Source organism: Typha angustifolia, chromosome 9 (assembly GCF_048772165.1).
Source record: "Typha angustifolia cultivar Huaian chromosome 9, ASM4877216v1, whole genome shotgun sequence".
In the NCBI taxonomy this organism is placed as follows: Eukaryota; Viridiplantae; Streptophyta; class Magnoliopsida; order Poales; family Typhaceae; genus Typha; species Typha angustifolia.
The window spans coordinates 10,260,691-10,275,435 of NC_133247.1; the positions used below are offsets into that span (position 1 = coordinate 10,260,691).

The window sequence follows — 14,745 nt, forward strand, 5'->3', positions numbered from 1 at the left end:
GAGAGAGATAAAGGTCAAAGTCAATTCATTTATTCAAAATTGACTCCAATTAGGGTTTTCTCTACATATTTATAGAGGCTCACCTTAGGGACTTATCAACTAAGTTAAACAACTCTAACAAATCCTAACAAACCCACAACTTTCACCGCGGTGCGTTCGGACGCGCCCGATCACGTTCGAATGCAGAATTTCAGTTCTTTGTCGATGTGAACGTATGCAGGCATTCAAACTGCCCGATTCCGTTCGAACGCACAATTTACGTTATTTGTTTTTGCGAACGTGTGTAGACATTCGCATCCCCGTTTGAACACGCCTCAGTAAAATGCTTCTAACAAAACTCAACTAGATAAATAGGCTCATCTCAATGAACCTAATGCTACGAGTGGAACCAATATGAATCAAATCATATTATATTCTTAGAAAGAAAGGGCTTAATTTAAAGTTATAGTTTGTGTAATTTCATGGCTTGGGATTAGGGCTGTCAGGCTTGACGAGCAGCTCGGGCTCGGCTCGGGCTCGGCTCGGGTGAAGCTCGAGTCCGGCTCGGCTCGATCAGAGCTGAGCCGAGCCCGAGCCATTATAATAGGCTCGAAATTAATATCGAGCCGAGCCTGAGCTAGAGCCGGCTCGCTCAGGCTCGGCTCGATAGGCTCGATAGCCTGAGTCCCTATGACTAAGGACACGTGGCATAAGGAAATATTGCCACGTGTCCTTCACTAACTCATTCTCACCCGTAACCTACCTCAACATTCATCATCCTCACCTACCCCACCCTCATTAATTACTTCACATTTCCCATCACATCACCTTCCCCATCATCAATTCCCCCACCCTCACCTTCACTCTCACCCTCATCCACCCGATCACCTTCATTCTTCCCTCCCTGTCGGTCTCCATCGGCAACGACAGCAAACCACCACCACGGCGCCACACCTTCCTCCGTCGTCGGCCTCCTCCTCCTCCTCCTCCGTCGTCGGCCTCCTCCATTCGTCTCCGACTCCTTCGGCAAGCCGCCGCCCACGTCGCCACCGCCCACGTCGCAACCGCCCACGTCGCCACCGCCTTATCCTCTAATCGAGCTCGAGCTCAGTTAGGCTCAGCTCGAGCTCGGCTCGGGTTGAGCTGAGCCGAGCCTGAGCAACATTGTGAGGCTCGAAACTAATTTCGAGCCGAGCCTGAGCTAGAGCCGGCTCGCTCAGGCTCGGCTCGTTTACACCCCTACTTGGGATGCAGGTGAAAATATCATTAAGAAAGCAAGAGATATAAATTCAAGTAGAAAACCCTCTTAACAAAGTAAAGTAAAATGATAGTGCCACAATGAAAAAAAAAAATCCATTAATCCAGTACAAATATTTTACTATGATGAACTATAGGAGAATTTCGACAAAAAATTACCGAAGAAGACAATACTCGATTGAGAGCTTTCGTTCTATTAGGGAGTCTCGACTATGAAAATCAATGCAAAAGTAGAACACCAAACTAGAATCACAAGTAGAAGCCCTTCTTCTACCTTTTCACCCTCTCTAAGCTATTATGTTTTTCATATATACCCCCATAAACGCTTTTTTTACTGTATAGATCCTTTGACATAAACAAAATATTTTACTTCAGATAGGCTATATAGTTATTTTTAAGGAAAATTATTTTACACTCCTAGCTCCAATTTTATAAATTATTATGTATTTTCAACTTAAAAAGCATTTAACAATCATATAATCTTAACTAAAATATAACTGTTATCTTTCGCAACGTATTTGACTACTAGATGTCGAATTTGAAGACAATGTTGAAAATTGAAACAAAGTTATAGAGAATTAGATAAAATTTTTAATATATCTAAAATAATATTGATCGAATTTCAAATAATAAAGATATGATAATGTCATCTAAAATTCTATTAGTATTATTCAGATGCATTTGAAAGTCTATCCAATCCTCTACAACTTTGTTTTTAATAAGGATCTTCAAATTCAACATCTAATTTGATTAAATATGATAAAAGATATAATAATTATACTTTAATCAGGACCATATGTGAGTTAAGCGTTTAGGTTGAAAATACACGAGGGCTTTGTGAAATTAATTCAAACCACATAGGGTAAAATTACGCTTCTAATTTTTTTTCTTCCCTATCTGTCTTTTCCTCTCTATTCACTTTTTTTTATTATAATTTAGAAATTATTATTCTTATGTTCACTAGTATTCTAAAATAAGACTATATATATAAATAAGAGGGTTTCTTCCGTGCAATAGAATTAATTCTTTATCAATCAATTTGATAAAGATCTAACGGTTAAGATCTTTAAAGGTATAATAGGAATGAAAGATATTACGGTTCTGTAACTTTTTTTAGATATATAATCTTGCACATTATTTTTTAACAATTATATTATCTTAATATTTTATTAAGTAAAAGATATATATATCATTAATTGAGAGTAATGTATATATATCAAAATAAGGGTATTGATGTCTTTTATAATTAACTTGATGAAAATTTAATTACATTTTATCTTTTTGATTATTTTTATTATTTACATATATCTCCCATTAGTTTAAGATTGACTTAAATTAAATTTTAATAGATAGAGATAGAGAATTATATTTAAATTGAAGTTTATCTCCAAATAATCAAATTTAAATTATTTAATATTAAATGATATCTCCTATAATTAAGGCATAATTATATTTAAGAGAGAAATCTTAACGGAAGAAAAGAAAACGTATAATTGTTTATCAATCACTTTGATGAAAATCTAATGGTTAAGATCTTCAAGGGTATAATAAGAAAATTAGGAAGTTAGACACACATAATTAATCTTCTTAACTAATATACTCTTTTTCTTACTTAATGTATACCGGATATGAAAACTGGCTATTATAGCCGTTGATTAAGATCATAAGTTTTAAATGTGCATTGAAGTATTTGCTTATAAATATATTAAGAATAAATTAATAATTAAATTATTATTTTAGAATAAGAGATTGCGGCGGCAGATAACCGTCTCTATAATAAAGGTGCTCAAAAGAAACGGTACCTTCTTCTACATCCAATAAAAGATTAAAAAGAAAAGGATAAGATAAAGTAATATATTTAGTGAGGAGGAGGAGGAGGAGGAGTTGAGATGTCACGAGGATCCCTAACCCAACACTTATCCCATACGATATACGTACGTATCTTCTACGATAAGTATCCTCTGGCTCTGAGACTAAAAGCCAATTAAAGGTGATCTCATAGGTCTGGCATTAAGTACTTCCATACGCAATAACGTCTAAGAATTCTTACGTAATTGACTCTAATCTAGACGCTGGATACTGGTCACTGCTCAGTGGTCCACCTCTTTGTCTCTTGATTCTTTGAAGGTGGAATGGAGAAAAAGACTAAAAGAGAGAGGAGGTTTAGGCCAAGCCTCGGAAATCGCAACGTGATTCCGAGTTCCAACTCCCTCATTAAATGCTAACAATATGGTTATAATAACACATTTTATTTTTATTATTACTATTACTTACAATTACAACTCATACCCTCTCTCTCTCTCTCTATTCTTCGTCAAATGCTATCTTTTGGTCCATTGAGAGCCTACAAAAAGAGATCTAAAAGAAAAAATAATAATAGATTTAGTATTTTCTTCTTATATATAAGATTCTAATTTTTTTATCAATATTTTATGTGTGGCAAAATAATAATAATAATAATAACACATTCTATTATTGTTTCATCTAAAAATCTTTTCTTTTTTTTATCAATCATTCATGAACCCGAAGGCTAGATATGGACCGAACAAAATACCAACTCTCTCTAGATATATATATGCACTTGAGTCCCACAAAGCTTTTAACTGTCTAGTCTAGACTTCAAACTATATGCATCGCTGTTATTCCGAATCAAACGCTGTGGAGATCCGCTTGAAGACCAATTCTTCATCCAAAAATTTCTAAATAAATTGTTCATAAATTTAATAATATATTATATATATAAACTATTATATTTTATTAACTTAGAGATATAAATTGGTAAGAAAAAATAATATTGAGCCATGGCTAGTTTGGTAAAAGAACTCCCTTTTCCATTACTTAATTTAGAAGGAAAATATGAACTTTTTTCTAGGGCAGCCGAAAGATGAGACAGACAGAAAGGTATTTATTTACCTACTTTCTATGCTAAGTGGAGGAAACCCAATACCTCACCTCTCCTCTCCACCGCCTCTTCTCTCTCTCTCTCTCTCTTCCCATTATTCCAGCACTTGGGTTCTATTGTCAACCTTTCTCCCATCCCAATGAGAAAGCCAGCCAGCTCCAATTCCCCATCCAACTCTCTCTCTCTCTCTCTCTCATTATTTCACCCTTCTTTTTCTTTTTTATAATAATTTAAATGCATTATTTAGTATAAAGAGCCAATCTTGTTGATGGTTATTATTCCGAAAAGAAACTTTGGATGGTAGCCATGAACAACATCTCACTACTGACCAACTTGAGAAAATTAGTAGGTAATTCGCTTTGATAGCTTGCCTCAATAATTCCGAAGTTAATTGGCAATTAAGATACTTTTGTGACACTATTTTAGACATTCCGACAGTAAATATATATTCTTTTATGAAAATTAATTAAGATCACTATCTATACTAGCTCTTGACAAAATTACTCAGTAATTGCCCACCTAAAATAAAGAATTATATAATTATAGTTTGCACCTTATATTTTTTATTATTTATAAATCAGGCACTTAGATTTGATATCAATTCTCGAAATATTCCGTTAAGTAGAGATATTTTACTTTTAAAATAACTAATATAATAATTTGGTTGAGAGTATTTTTATAATTTTCTTAGTTTAGTTAACTAAATATAAAATATTAATTAAATTTAATTAATTGATCTAACCGTAAGATATGGTTTTTTACAAGTATTCACTAAATTATAGGACTTAATTTATAAATAATAAAAATATAAGGTGTAAATCATAATTTTATTAAAGATAACAATAAAAATTAGAGATGTTATTTAAAAGAATTACTAAAGATTGCATATTTATAGATATACCCCTTAAATCTTTAAATTTTTTTTTTGGTACATATAGATTTCCTGAATCAACGAAAATCTCTCAAATTTCTTTTATAACTCAGGCGACTCACATATACATAAATACTACTGTAATTAAAAGGGTCTTTTCATACCTTTTTATTAACAACGTTAGGGGGTTGAAAGTTTTCTAATACTTTAGGAGTCCTATGTGTACTAAAAAAAGGTTAGAGTCTTATTTTCTATAATTAAATAAAAATCCCAGGTGTAAAATGATAATTTTTTTTTAATTATAAAGAAAGGTAATCAAAACCCGGTGGGCCAACCACCTTCGCTAAATGCCGGGTGCATCGTTGGCTCCCATAATGTCCGTTAATATCCCCATAATATAATCCCGTTATTTAAATCCTTTCCAACCTCCTCAACTCCCTATCCACTACGTCTACCCCCACCTCTCCCTCCTCCTCTATATAAACAACCCCTCTCCCTCCCCACCTCCTCAACCAAAGCGTCAAGATCCCATCTTCCCTGCCCTCAATCAGCGATTCCTCGACATGGGTCTCTCTCCGAATCCCCTCTTCTCCCTCCTCCTATTCGCCCTCCTCTTCTCCCTCTCCTCCGCCATGGACATGTCCATTGTCACCTACGACGAAGCCCACGGCGTCAAGGGCTTGGAGCGGAGCGAGGAGGAAATGAGGCTCCTCTACGACGGTTGGCTGGTGAGGCACCGAAGGGCCTACAACGCGCTCGGGGAGAAGGAGAAGAGATTCGAGATCTTTAAGGACAACGTCCGGTTCGTCGACGCTCACAACGCCGCCGCTGACGCTGGTGAGAGGTCGTTCCGGCTGGGGCTGAACCGCTTCGCCGATCTCACCAACGAGGAATACAGGGCGATCTACCTCGGAAGTCGTGGGGGAGGAAGGAGGAGAGAGGCGGAGGAAGGGAGCGGACGCTACCGTCACGTCGACGGCGAGGAGTTGCCGAGCTCCGTCGATTGGCGCGCTAACGGCGCCGTTGCTCCCGTCAAGGACCAGGGCAGTTGCGGTAGGTCTCCTCTGCTTTACCTTTCTCTCCCTTCCACCCCCCTCCCCCTTTTGCTTTTGGACGAAGGAAAGCATCGTGGTGGTATAATTACCTTTATGCCCTTGGTGGCTTTTTGGCCTTTTGGCATCATCCTCCCCTGTTCCTTTCCGGTTCTTCCGGGATTTTGGACGATTTGAATTTACGGCGGTGTCGTTGTCCGTCGCTGTTTTTTTTGCTATTATCATCTAATCTGATCTAAATTACTAGATTAGAATGCTATGTTGGCGAATAAATCTGCGGATGGATATTGTGTAGGGAGTTGTTGGGCATTCTCAACGGTGGCTGCAGTGGAAGGCATCAACCAGATCGTCACCGGCGAGCTGACGTCGCTCTCGGAGCAGGAGTTGGTCGACTGCGATACCGCCAGCAACCAGGGATGCAACGGCGGGCTCATGGACGACGCCTTCGAGTTCATAATAAAAAACGGCGGCATCGACACCGAGGAGGATTATCCGTACAGAGCCCAGAATGGCAGATGCGACTTATCCAGGGTTAGATATCTCGATTCTTTCTCCGTTGTTATGTGATATGTTTTTGGTTTGGTCTCATCAACGATTTTTGGGGTGTTGCAGAAGAACGCCAAGGTCGTCTCCATTGATGGATATGAAGATGTTCCTAAGAACGATGAGAAGGCGTTGCGGAAGGCCGTCGCGCATCAGCCGGTCAGCGTCGCCATCGAAGCCGGCGGCCGGGAGTTTCAGCTTTACAACTCGGTATGACCTTGTTGTACTAAAACTACTTGATAGATTGTAGTACTTACTAGCCTCTACTGAGCATGATTGACTGCAACAATTAATAATGTAAGATTAGATCAAGTGTTTATTTTGATTCTCTAGAGTACCTTCATGGCTGGCACCAGTAGGTAATTGGGCATTTAGCATGCTATCATTTGCTGTTTATATTTCTTTCTTTCAAGTTAGATGTGATATAGTAATAGCTACTCTTTGGTAAATCTGGAAGAGTATATGCATTTGATATTATGGTAGCATTATGATGGTCAGCTAGAAAATATATAGTCTATACTTCCTTTCCTAGGATTTTGCAATTAAATTATATATAGTTTTTCGATTTGGCATATAGAATTAAGTATATGCATCTATAACATCACACAATTTACATATAATGCACACTAGAATCCATTATTATAGATCGAACTAGCAATGCAATTAAATTGCAAAAGGGGGGGCTTTTTCCCCATGATTGCATGCAACTTGGGAGTGGAGTGCAGGTATCCCGTTCCATTGGTATGATGTTGTCTTTAATTCTTTTTAAGTAACTAAAGATTCTTTGTTTAGATTCTTGTATGTATAGTAATCTATCTGCATTCTAGAAATAAGGTGAAGTATTAACAGTGTCTATTGTTAGAGATAGTACGTAGTCTTCTGTTGATCATGGGCATTGATCTTAACATTCCCTTTTCTCTTGTAGGGGATATTCACTGGAAGATGTGGGATTGAGCTTGACCACGGTGTGGTGGCTGTTGGCTATGGCACCGAGAACGGCAAAGACTACTGGATTGTCAGGAACTCCTGGGGACCAAACTGGGGCGAGGCTGGGTATGTAAGGATCGAGCGTAACATCAAGTCAGCCGCCGGCAAGTGCGGGATTGCCATGATGGCATCCTACCCTGTTAAGAAGGGCCAGAACCCACCAAAACCTGGCCCAACACCGCCGTCTCCCGTGGCTCCCTCTAACGTTTGCGACAACCACTACTCCTGCCCGGCGAGCAGCACCTGCTGCTGCATTTACGGGTACGGCCGCCACTGCTTCGCCTGGGGATGCTGCCCTGTTCAAGCCGCTATTTGCTGCAAGGATCACTCCAGCTGCTGCCCACCTGAATACCCTGTTTGCAATCTCAGGAGTGGGACTTGTCTAATGGTAAATTCTTCTTCAAGAGAGTTAGTTGATCATGCTGTCTGTCTTTGTATGCTTGATATACTACGACTTCACAATCCCCTTTTAGCTCAATTCTCTTGTATGATCTAATTGTATGTCTTTTGAAACATCCACAGAGCAAGGACAACCCAATTGGCGTGAAGGCCCTGACTCGCACCTTTGCCAAGCCTCACTGGGCTCTCTCGGACGGCGAAGAGAAGAATGAATGAGATAGCGTGATCATTCAACTGGTGGGGGGAACGATAGGAGCAGTGACTGATGAAACCTACTGCAATATTTATCTTTTTTATGAATTTGATTGAAAGAAAGAAAGAAAGAAAGAAAGCTTGATGCTAAGCTTGTATGACTAAGAACAATTAACTCTGTACATAGCTTCAATTTCACTTCGTAAGAATATGAAATGAATATCTTTTCTCATGTTGGTACTTTTACTACATCTTATTAAGTATAGAAAATTTAAATTTGGTACGGTAAAAAATTCAATGTTGAATTCCTTTACAATCTAAGATATAAGATTTATCATTTAATTTACTGTATTCTGCCTAAAATGTCACACATATATGAGTTAAGATATCTACTATAATGCATTTTTTATGTTTAGATAAAATTAAATTGAGAATTAAAAATCAAGTGAGGAGGTAATTTAAGTATTTTAATATTTTATGTTTAAAAGTAATGAAATATTCTCTATTTTTTTTAAAAATGCTGTTAGGATAAACTAAGAAGGTATTTTTGAAAAATTTTAGGCAAAATACAAGTAGTAAATATCCTAAATAAATTAACTATTTTTATAATAATAATAATAAAGTTAAAATTGAAATTTGCAATTGGAAAATATATCCTTTTATGCAAAGACCGAATAATTCTGACAATAGAATAATATGAAAACAAGACTCATTTATCTATATCATTATCATCATAATAATATATATAACTTTTAGTTACATATCTTAAAGTCAAACTTATCTCACAATGTAGAAATTATAAAACTCTATCTCTGACAAATAGATTTGACACCTATCTGATTTCCAATTATAACTTTCCATTACTGATCTGAATATAATATTTTTATGTGAAAAAATAAATTTGATTTTCTATAATTTGTATATAAAATATGTTTGAAATTTGAAAGCTAGCTATGTGTAATGGTACCTATTAGCCTATTATCTATAGTTTATTAATTTTTTTTAGTATAAATTTGCTAATTTAATGTAATTCTTATCATATTAGAAAGATAACTTGAATATCTAAAATTTATTTCCTAATTATAAAGTCCAATTCGATTGTTTTATCTGTATTAAAAAGTGCTCCAAAATCAAAGAGAAAAATCTAATCAGAATCTGTACATATTAAAAACTTAGTTGTTTTTAACTATTTCTAATGAGAAAGAGTTATTTCATAGTGATATTTATTTGTAAATCAAATTTCTTGGGATTGATTACATGTGGATTTGTGTTTTTGCCTTTTGTGATTTAAAGATTGGGTAAATCTTTTAGAAATCAGTGGACCTAAAATCAAATATAGTTTATGAGAGAAGAGATTTTGAAGATAAATTTCTTTGGATGAAGATTCCAATATCTCAGAAAGCTAGTAATACATGTGTTTTAGTGTACAGTAAATTCTTGAAGAAGAAATATATGGTGATCACCTTCCTAACCCCGTAATCACTGTAAGTCAAAATTCAAATACGAAATTAGATTCTAACTCATGTAGAGAAAATTAGGGTTACCGTGGATCTCTAAAGTTAAAAAGTAATTCGAGATCAAACTGTTAGATGGTCAAAGTGCTTTTGGGATTGAGATAGATTTGGGATAGAGAACAAATCTATTAACATAAATCGTGAAAACGGGAGGCCGAAGAGGCGTGTTTGTGATTGGCCTAATGTTATGGTACGGTGGTGGAGATGATAATAGTAGAAGTTGAGGTAGTCGATAGGAAAAAAATAAAAAAGAAGTATGGCTATTCCTTAGAGTCAAGGACACAGCAATGAAGATCCTAGATGATGGCTAGAGTTTCAAAGCTTGGAGGTAGTCGAATAAAGAGGAAGAAGACGATCTTGTAAATTAACTTCAATAATCTAAAATAATTATCTAGGTGCACATTACATCTATTTATAGGTGGCTTCCTGACTTAACGAGAATTGACAATAGGATATAATATGCTCCAGTCATATTGTCCAGCATAAGCAAAAATAATAAAATAAAAAATACCTAGACCTAGGAACCTCGCTGTTGGCATTCGAGGCCATTTGAACGCCTAATTAATTTTCTAGCTCTTGGGTAAATATATTTGAATGACTTTGAGGGCGTTCAAATGCCTCATCTCGAGACTTGCTCTTTTGACTAACTGAAATTTTTATTTCATTTACAAACAGACTATTAGCTAACTATTACAAAACATTGAGGAGGGGACTGGATATAGTTATAAATCTTAGAATCATATTTTCTCTCTTTTCTTTATTTATCTCATTTAAATTTTTATAACGTACTCATACATATGCATAAATTTATTAATTTTATTCTCTTAATTTTCATAAATTACCATTACAATTTGCATATATATTTACATATTTAGGTTTTATGTTTAGATTTTGGATTGCTTTCAATTGGACCAACAAATATAACAGTAACAGAATTTCAATAGCCATAAGTTTGACTTTGTCTCAATATAACTCATTTGCTTGTCTTTGTAGTTGTTTGATTTACATAAAGTTTTGCTTATTTGACATAAGCAATTTAAATCATTTCTGAGATGTAGCTAGGGGTGCCAAAGAGCTCAAACACTAGAGAACTAATTCTTACTCTTAATTCACCATTCACAAATAATAATAATAATAATAATAATAATTAAAGCATGTTAATCTCTAATATAATTTTGAGTCGAAAATGAGCTATTTCTTAACAAGGAACTAATTGATGGCTGTAGATATAAGTTATTTTTATGTCATTTGTGGCATAATTATTTTAGATATCTTCACAACAATGAAACTATATGTTTCTACCCAGAAAAATACTACTTACAAATTAATTCTTGTTCTCGGTAAAGTTTCTAATACAAACCCAGCATTCCAATTTTTTCATGAGCCACTATCAAGCCTTACTTGCATACAGTCTGCTTAGTTCTTTCATCTTGCTATATTACATGGCCCCGAATATTAAAGTAACCGCTAATTATGTATGCATTTGACATTGATAATTATAGTTGTCGTCGTTGTTGGGTTTTTTTTTTTCAAATAATTTTACTTAGATTTTCTAAACTATCATCATTTTTCACACACTTTTTAAACTTATTTTACCACATACATTTCCTAAATTTTTTTTAAAAATTTTAGAGGTCTGTCTAATTACTTTATTTTTCTTAATTTAAGGGAGTATATGTGGATTTTTTTTAATTTTGGGGATATATCTAGTTAATAAAAGAATTTAGAAAGTGTATGAAAAACAATGATAATTTAAAGGGTCCAAATGGAATCATCTCTTTCCCTTATTATTATTATTGTTGTTGTTTTGAAAATTGGGCATTGTGATTTGAAATAATTTGGGTTCCTTCTAGTATTGGTACTGTTTTCATGCATTAAATACAACAAATAATGGTGGGCAATCTTTGGCCAACATTGCACATGATTTCAGCATTTAATCCAACTAATTATTTTTTGAGTCTTGATTGACTTAGTCTTGACCATATCCCTCCTTTCCAGAATATGATTGCACTCATAAATAAAATTAAAGTGGATGACATTTTGATCATAGTAGAGCTTATGTTACTAAGCCATTCAGTGCTTGAGTCCTTGTGAGTTTAATCTTGTCATGAACACTAAAGTTGATATTTAATAGTTTAAGCTCACTTCGACTCTTTTTAGTAGTAGAGTAAGTCTAATTATCTAATCTATATATCAATTAGCGACTTATAAATTATTAAAAAAAGATTAATAAAAACAACTGTGTTACTACTAGTCATATGCAAGTGACAGTAGAATAGGGACCAAAATGTGCATTTAATGCCAAGTTTTTCCTTAGCTGCCAGCTTAATTCATTAAAAGGTTCTGATCTTGCCTCAGCTGTGAGATTGCTCAAAAGGGTGCATCCAGTCTCCTAACTCCATTTTTGCTTGAAATTTTCTGATTGTTGAATGCTTATATTTTTGGAATATTTTCTACTATAAGCATTAGGGCTTAGATGGAGTCCATTCGTAACGTCGGATTGTCAATTCTTAGCTTCTTTAGGGATCCTTCCTATTTAAGTTTTAGCTTTCAGAGTGACCGATGAATTAACACGGTGTTAAAATAGAGCTGAGAAAACTTAAACCCTACCATATCTTATTTATCTAAAATATAAGAAAAATTTATAAAAACACCGTATATTTTGATTTTATTATCATTCACAATATACTGCGCTTGATTTTTAATGTCTCAAAATTATTTTGAGTTAAATTTATCATAACAATGGCTAACAAAATAGAGAATATTTTATTAATTTTAAAAACAAAGAAATAAAATACTGAAAATAACTCTCATGATTTTTAAAATTTAGTTATCCATTTATTTTTAACTTAAAAAAAACTTATTCAAAATTATTCAAGGGTAGTAAGGTCATTTTAAATCATCTATATAGTAATAATTAACCGATAAGAAAACTAATGGCAAGATATTTTTGCGACATATTAAAAAAAAATGAAAGGATCGAATAATAAATATCCACATAATAATAATAATAATAATAATAATACCAAAGGTAACGTCTCTTTGATAAATTTCCAAAAATATAAAGTCTTAGATTTTATCTAATATTAATATATATATATATATAAATATATGAACATTTTGAGGTATGAAGCTCAGGTTGACATTAAATCCAAACCTAACCTAATAAATCAAGATGGACTGGTTTATAAATGAAGTCCCCCATGATCCCACTCACCAATTAATGCTCAATTATTTGATGGTAACAAAATAAACATCATGCATACATGGTATCTTTAATATTTTAAAATCTCATCTTCCCTTTTTATAGCTCGAAACTCGAAACTCGAAACTCGAAACTCGACTCGCTTTAGAAATAAATCTTGAAAAAAAAATAATTATTAAACGAGATCAGTGGTGCCATGTCACATTCCATGCACGCATACTTTTACCATTACACCCCCCTTCCTTCCTTCCTTCCTCCAATCCAATCCAATCCTTTGTCTAATTCCCATGCCTCTGATGGAGCGCTTTATACCCCACATACTCGGACCTCGCCGGCCTGCGCGGCGGCGCCGTCCTCGCAGGAAGCGCAGCGCCCCCGTACAGCCAGCTCTCGTGCAGGCACGGGATGTAGGTGATGAGGGGGCAGTGCTTGTGGTCCAAGAGGAACCACGCGCATTCCTTCGCTGACCGCTGGTCCGGCAGGCCAAGGATGCAATTACTGCTCACGTCGAGCACTCCGTTGTGGATCAACTCGTAGCAGCCCAAGCCGATGGAGGTGAAGAAATTCCCGGAGAGCGATAAATTGGCAAGGTTGCCGGTCTTGGAGAGATGGCAGAGGATGTCCGGGACGTGGCCGTAGAGGAAATTGTTGGCGAGGTTCAAGTCCTCGAGATTTCGGAGGCAGCCGAAGGAGAGGGGGATGGGGCCGGTGAGGAGGTTGTCTCCGGCGTCAAACACCGTGGTCTGGTTGAGCAGGCCGATCTCGTAGGGGAGGCAGCCGGAGAGGCGGTTGTTGAGGAAGAGGACTTCCTGCAAGGTGTTGGACCAATTGCCGATGGAGCGGGGAATGGGGCCGGTGAAACGGTTGTTGGCGAAGGTGAGGTAGACGACGGGGGAGGAGCCGAGGTTGGAAGGGAGGGATTGGTCGAATCCGTTGTTGTTAAGGAAGAGGGCCTCGTAACCAATGAAGAAGATAGGGGAGGGGACAGCGCCGGAGAAGGTGTTGAAACGGAGGTCGAGGAAGACGAGGTTGGAGAGCGGGAGGAGGGTGGAGGGGAAGGCCCCGAAGAATTTGTTGTTGCTGAGGTCGAGCTCGTAGAGGAAGGGGAGGCCGGTGAGGTCGGGGACGGAGCCGGAGAAGTTGTTAGAGTTAGCGTGGAATAAGGCGAGATCGGGGAGCTGGTCGACGAAGCCAGAGATTGTGGGAGCGCAGAGGCGGAAGCCATTGAAATCGACGGAGGCAATGGTAGGGGTGGTCGGGGAATTGGGTGGGTTGTCGCAGAAGAAGCCGGAGTAGGTGCAGGGCCGGTTGCCGACCCACGAGCGGGTCACGTTGTTGGGGTCGCAGGTGATGGTCCGCTTGAACCTCTGGATGACGAGGTACGCGTAGTACTGCTTCAGGTTGGGGAAGCTGGCGGGGTTTGGCTGCGGGGACGGAGCGGGTGCGGGGGATCCGCATCCGCAGTCTTGTTCTTCTCCGTCGCCATCGCCGGTGACGGAGATGGTAGAGTTGGTGGTGGTGGTAGTGGAGAAGGAGTAGAAGGGAAGTAGTAACAGTAGTAGTAACAAGAGGAGGAGTAGGAGGAACGGTTTTGGAGAAGGCATGGTATGAATTATAGTGAGAGCTATGAGAAGGGAAAGTAGAAGAGTATAAATAGAATATTCTATGGTCAAGACTCAAGAGATGAAGACTGAGGTGAAGTAATTGAGAAGGGAATGGAAGAGAAGGGACCATATATGCATGGTAGCAAGTGGAGGCATGCATGACATTTCGAAATTAAGGGAAGAGAAAGAGAAAGAGGAAGAGGAAGAGAAAGAGAAAGAGAAAGAGAAAGAGAAGAGAAG

General features: G+C 36.9%; 2 protein-coding genes across 2 annotated transcripts; one reads left to right on the forward strand and one right to left on the reverse strand.

Moving 5' to 3' along the window:
- Nucleotides 1–5,441: 5,441 nt before the first annotated feature.
- On the forward strand, nucleotides 5,442–8,414 carry LOC140767685 (cysteine proteinase mucunain-like). The gene is made up of 5 exons (XM_073107679.1): nucleotides 5,442–6,062; nucleotides 6,357–6,592; nucleotides 6,674–6,814; nucleotides 7,530–7,979; nucleotides 8,114–8,414. Exons 1-5 carry the CDS (start codon nucleotides 5,573–5,575, stop codon nucleotides 8,204–8,206), a joined length of 1,410 nt encoding a protein of 469 aa, XP_072963780.1. The 5' UTR covers nucleotides 5,442–5,572; the 3' UTR covers nucleotides 8,207–8,414.
- A 4,479-nt stretch (nucleotides 8,415–12,893) lies between these two features.
- LOC140767033 (uncharacterized protein At4g06744-like) lies at nucleotides 12,894–14,745 on the reverse strand. The gene has a single exon (XM_073106778.1). It carries the CDS (start codon nucleotides 14,503–14,505, stop codon nucleotides 13,180–13,182), a length of 1,326 nt encoding a protein of 441 aa, XP_072962879.1. The 5' UTR covers nucleotides 14,506–14,745; the 3' UTR covers nucleotides 12,894–13,179.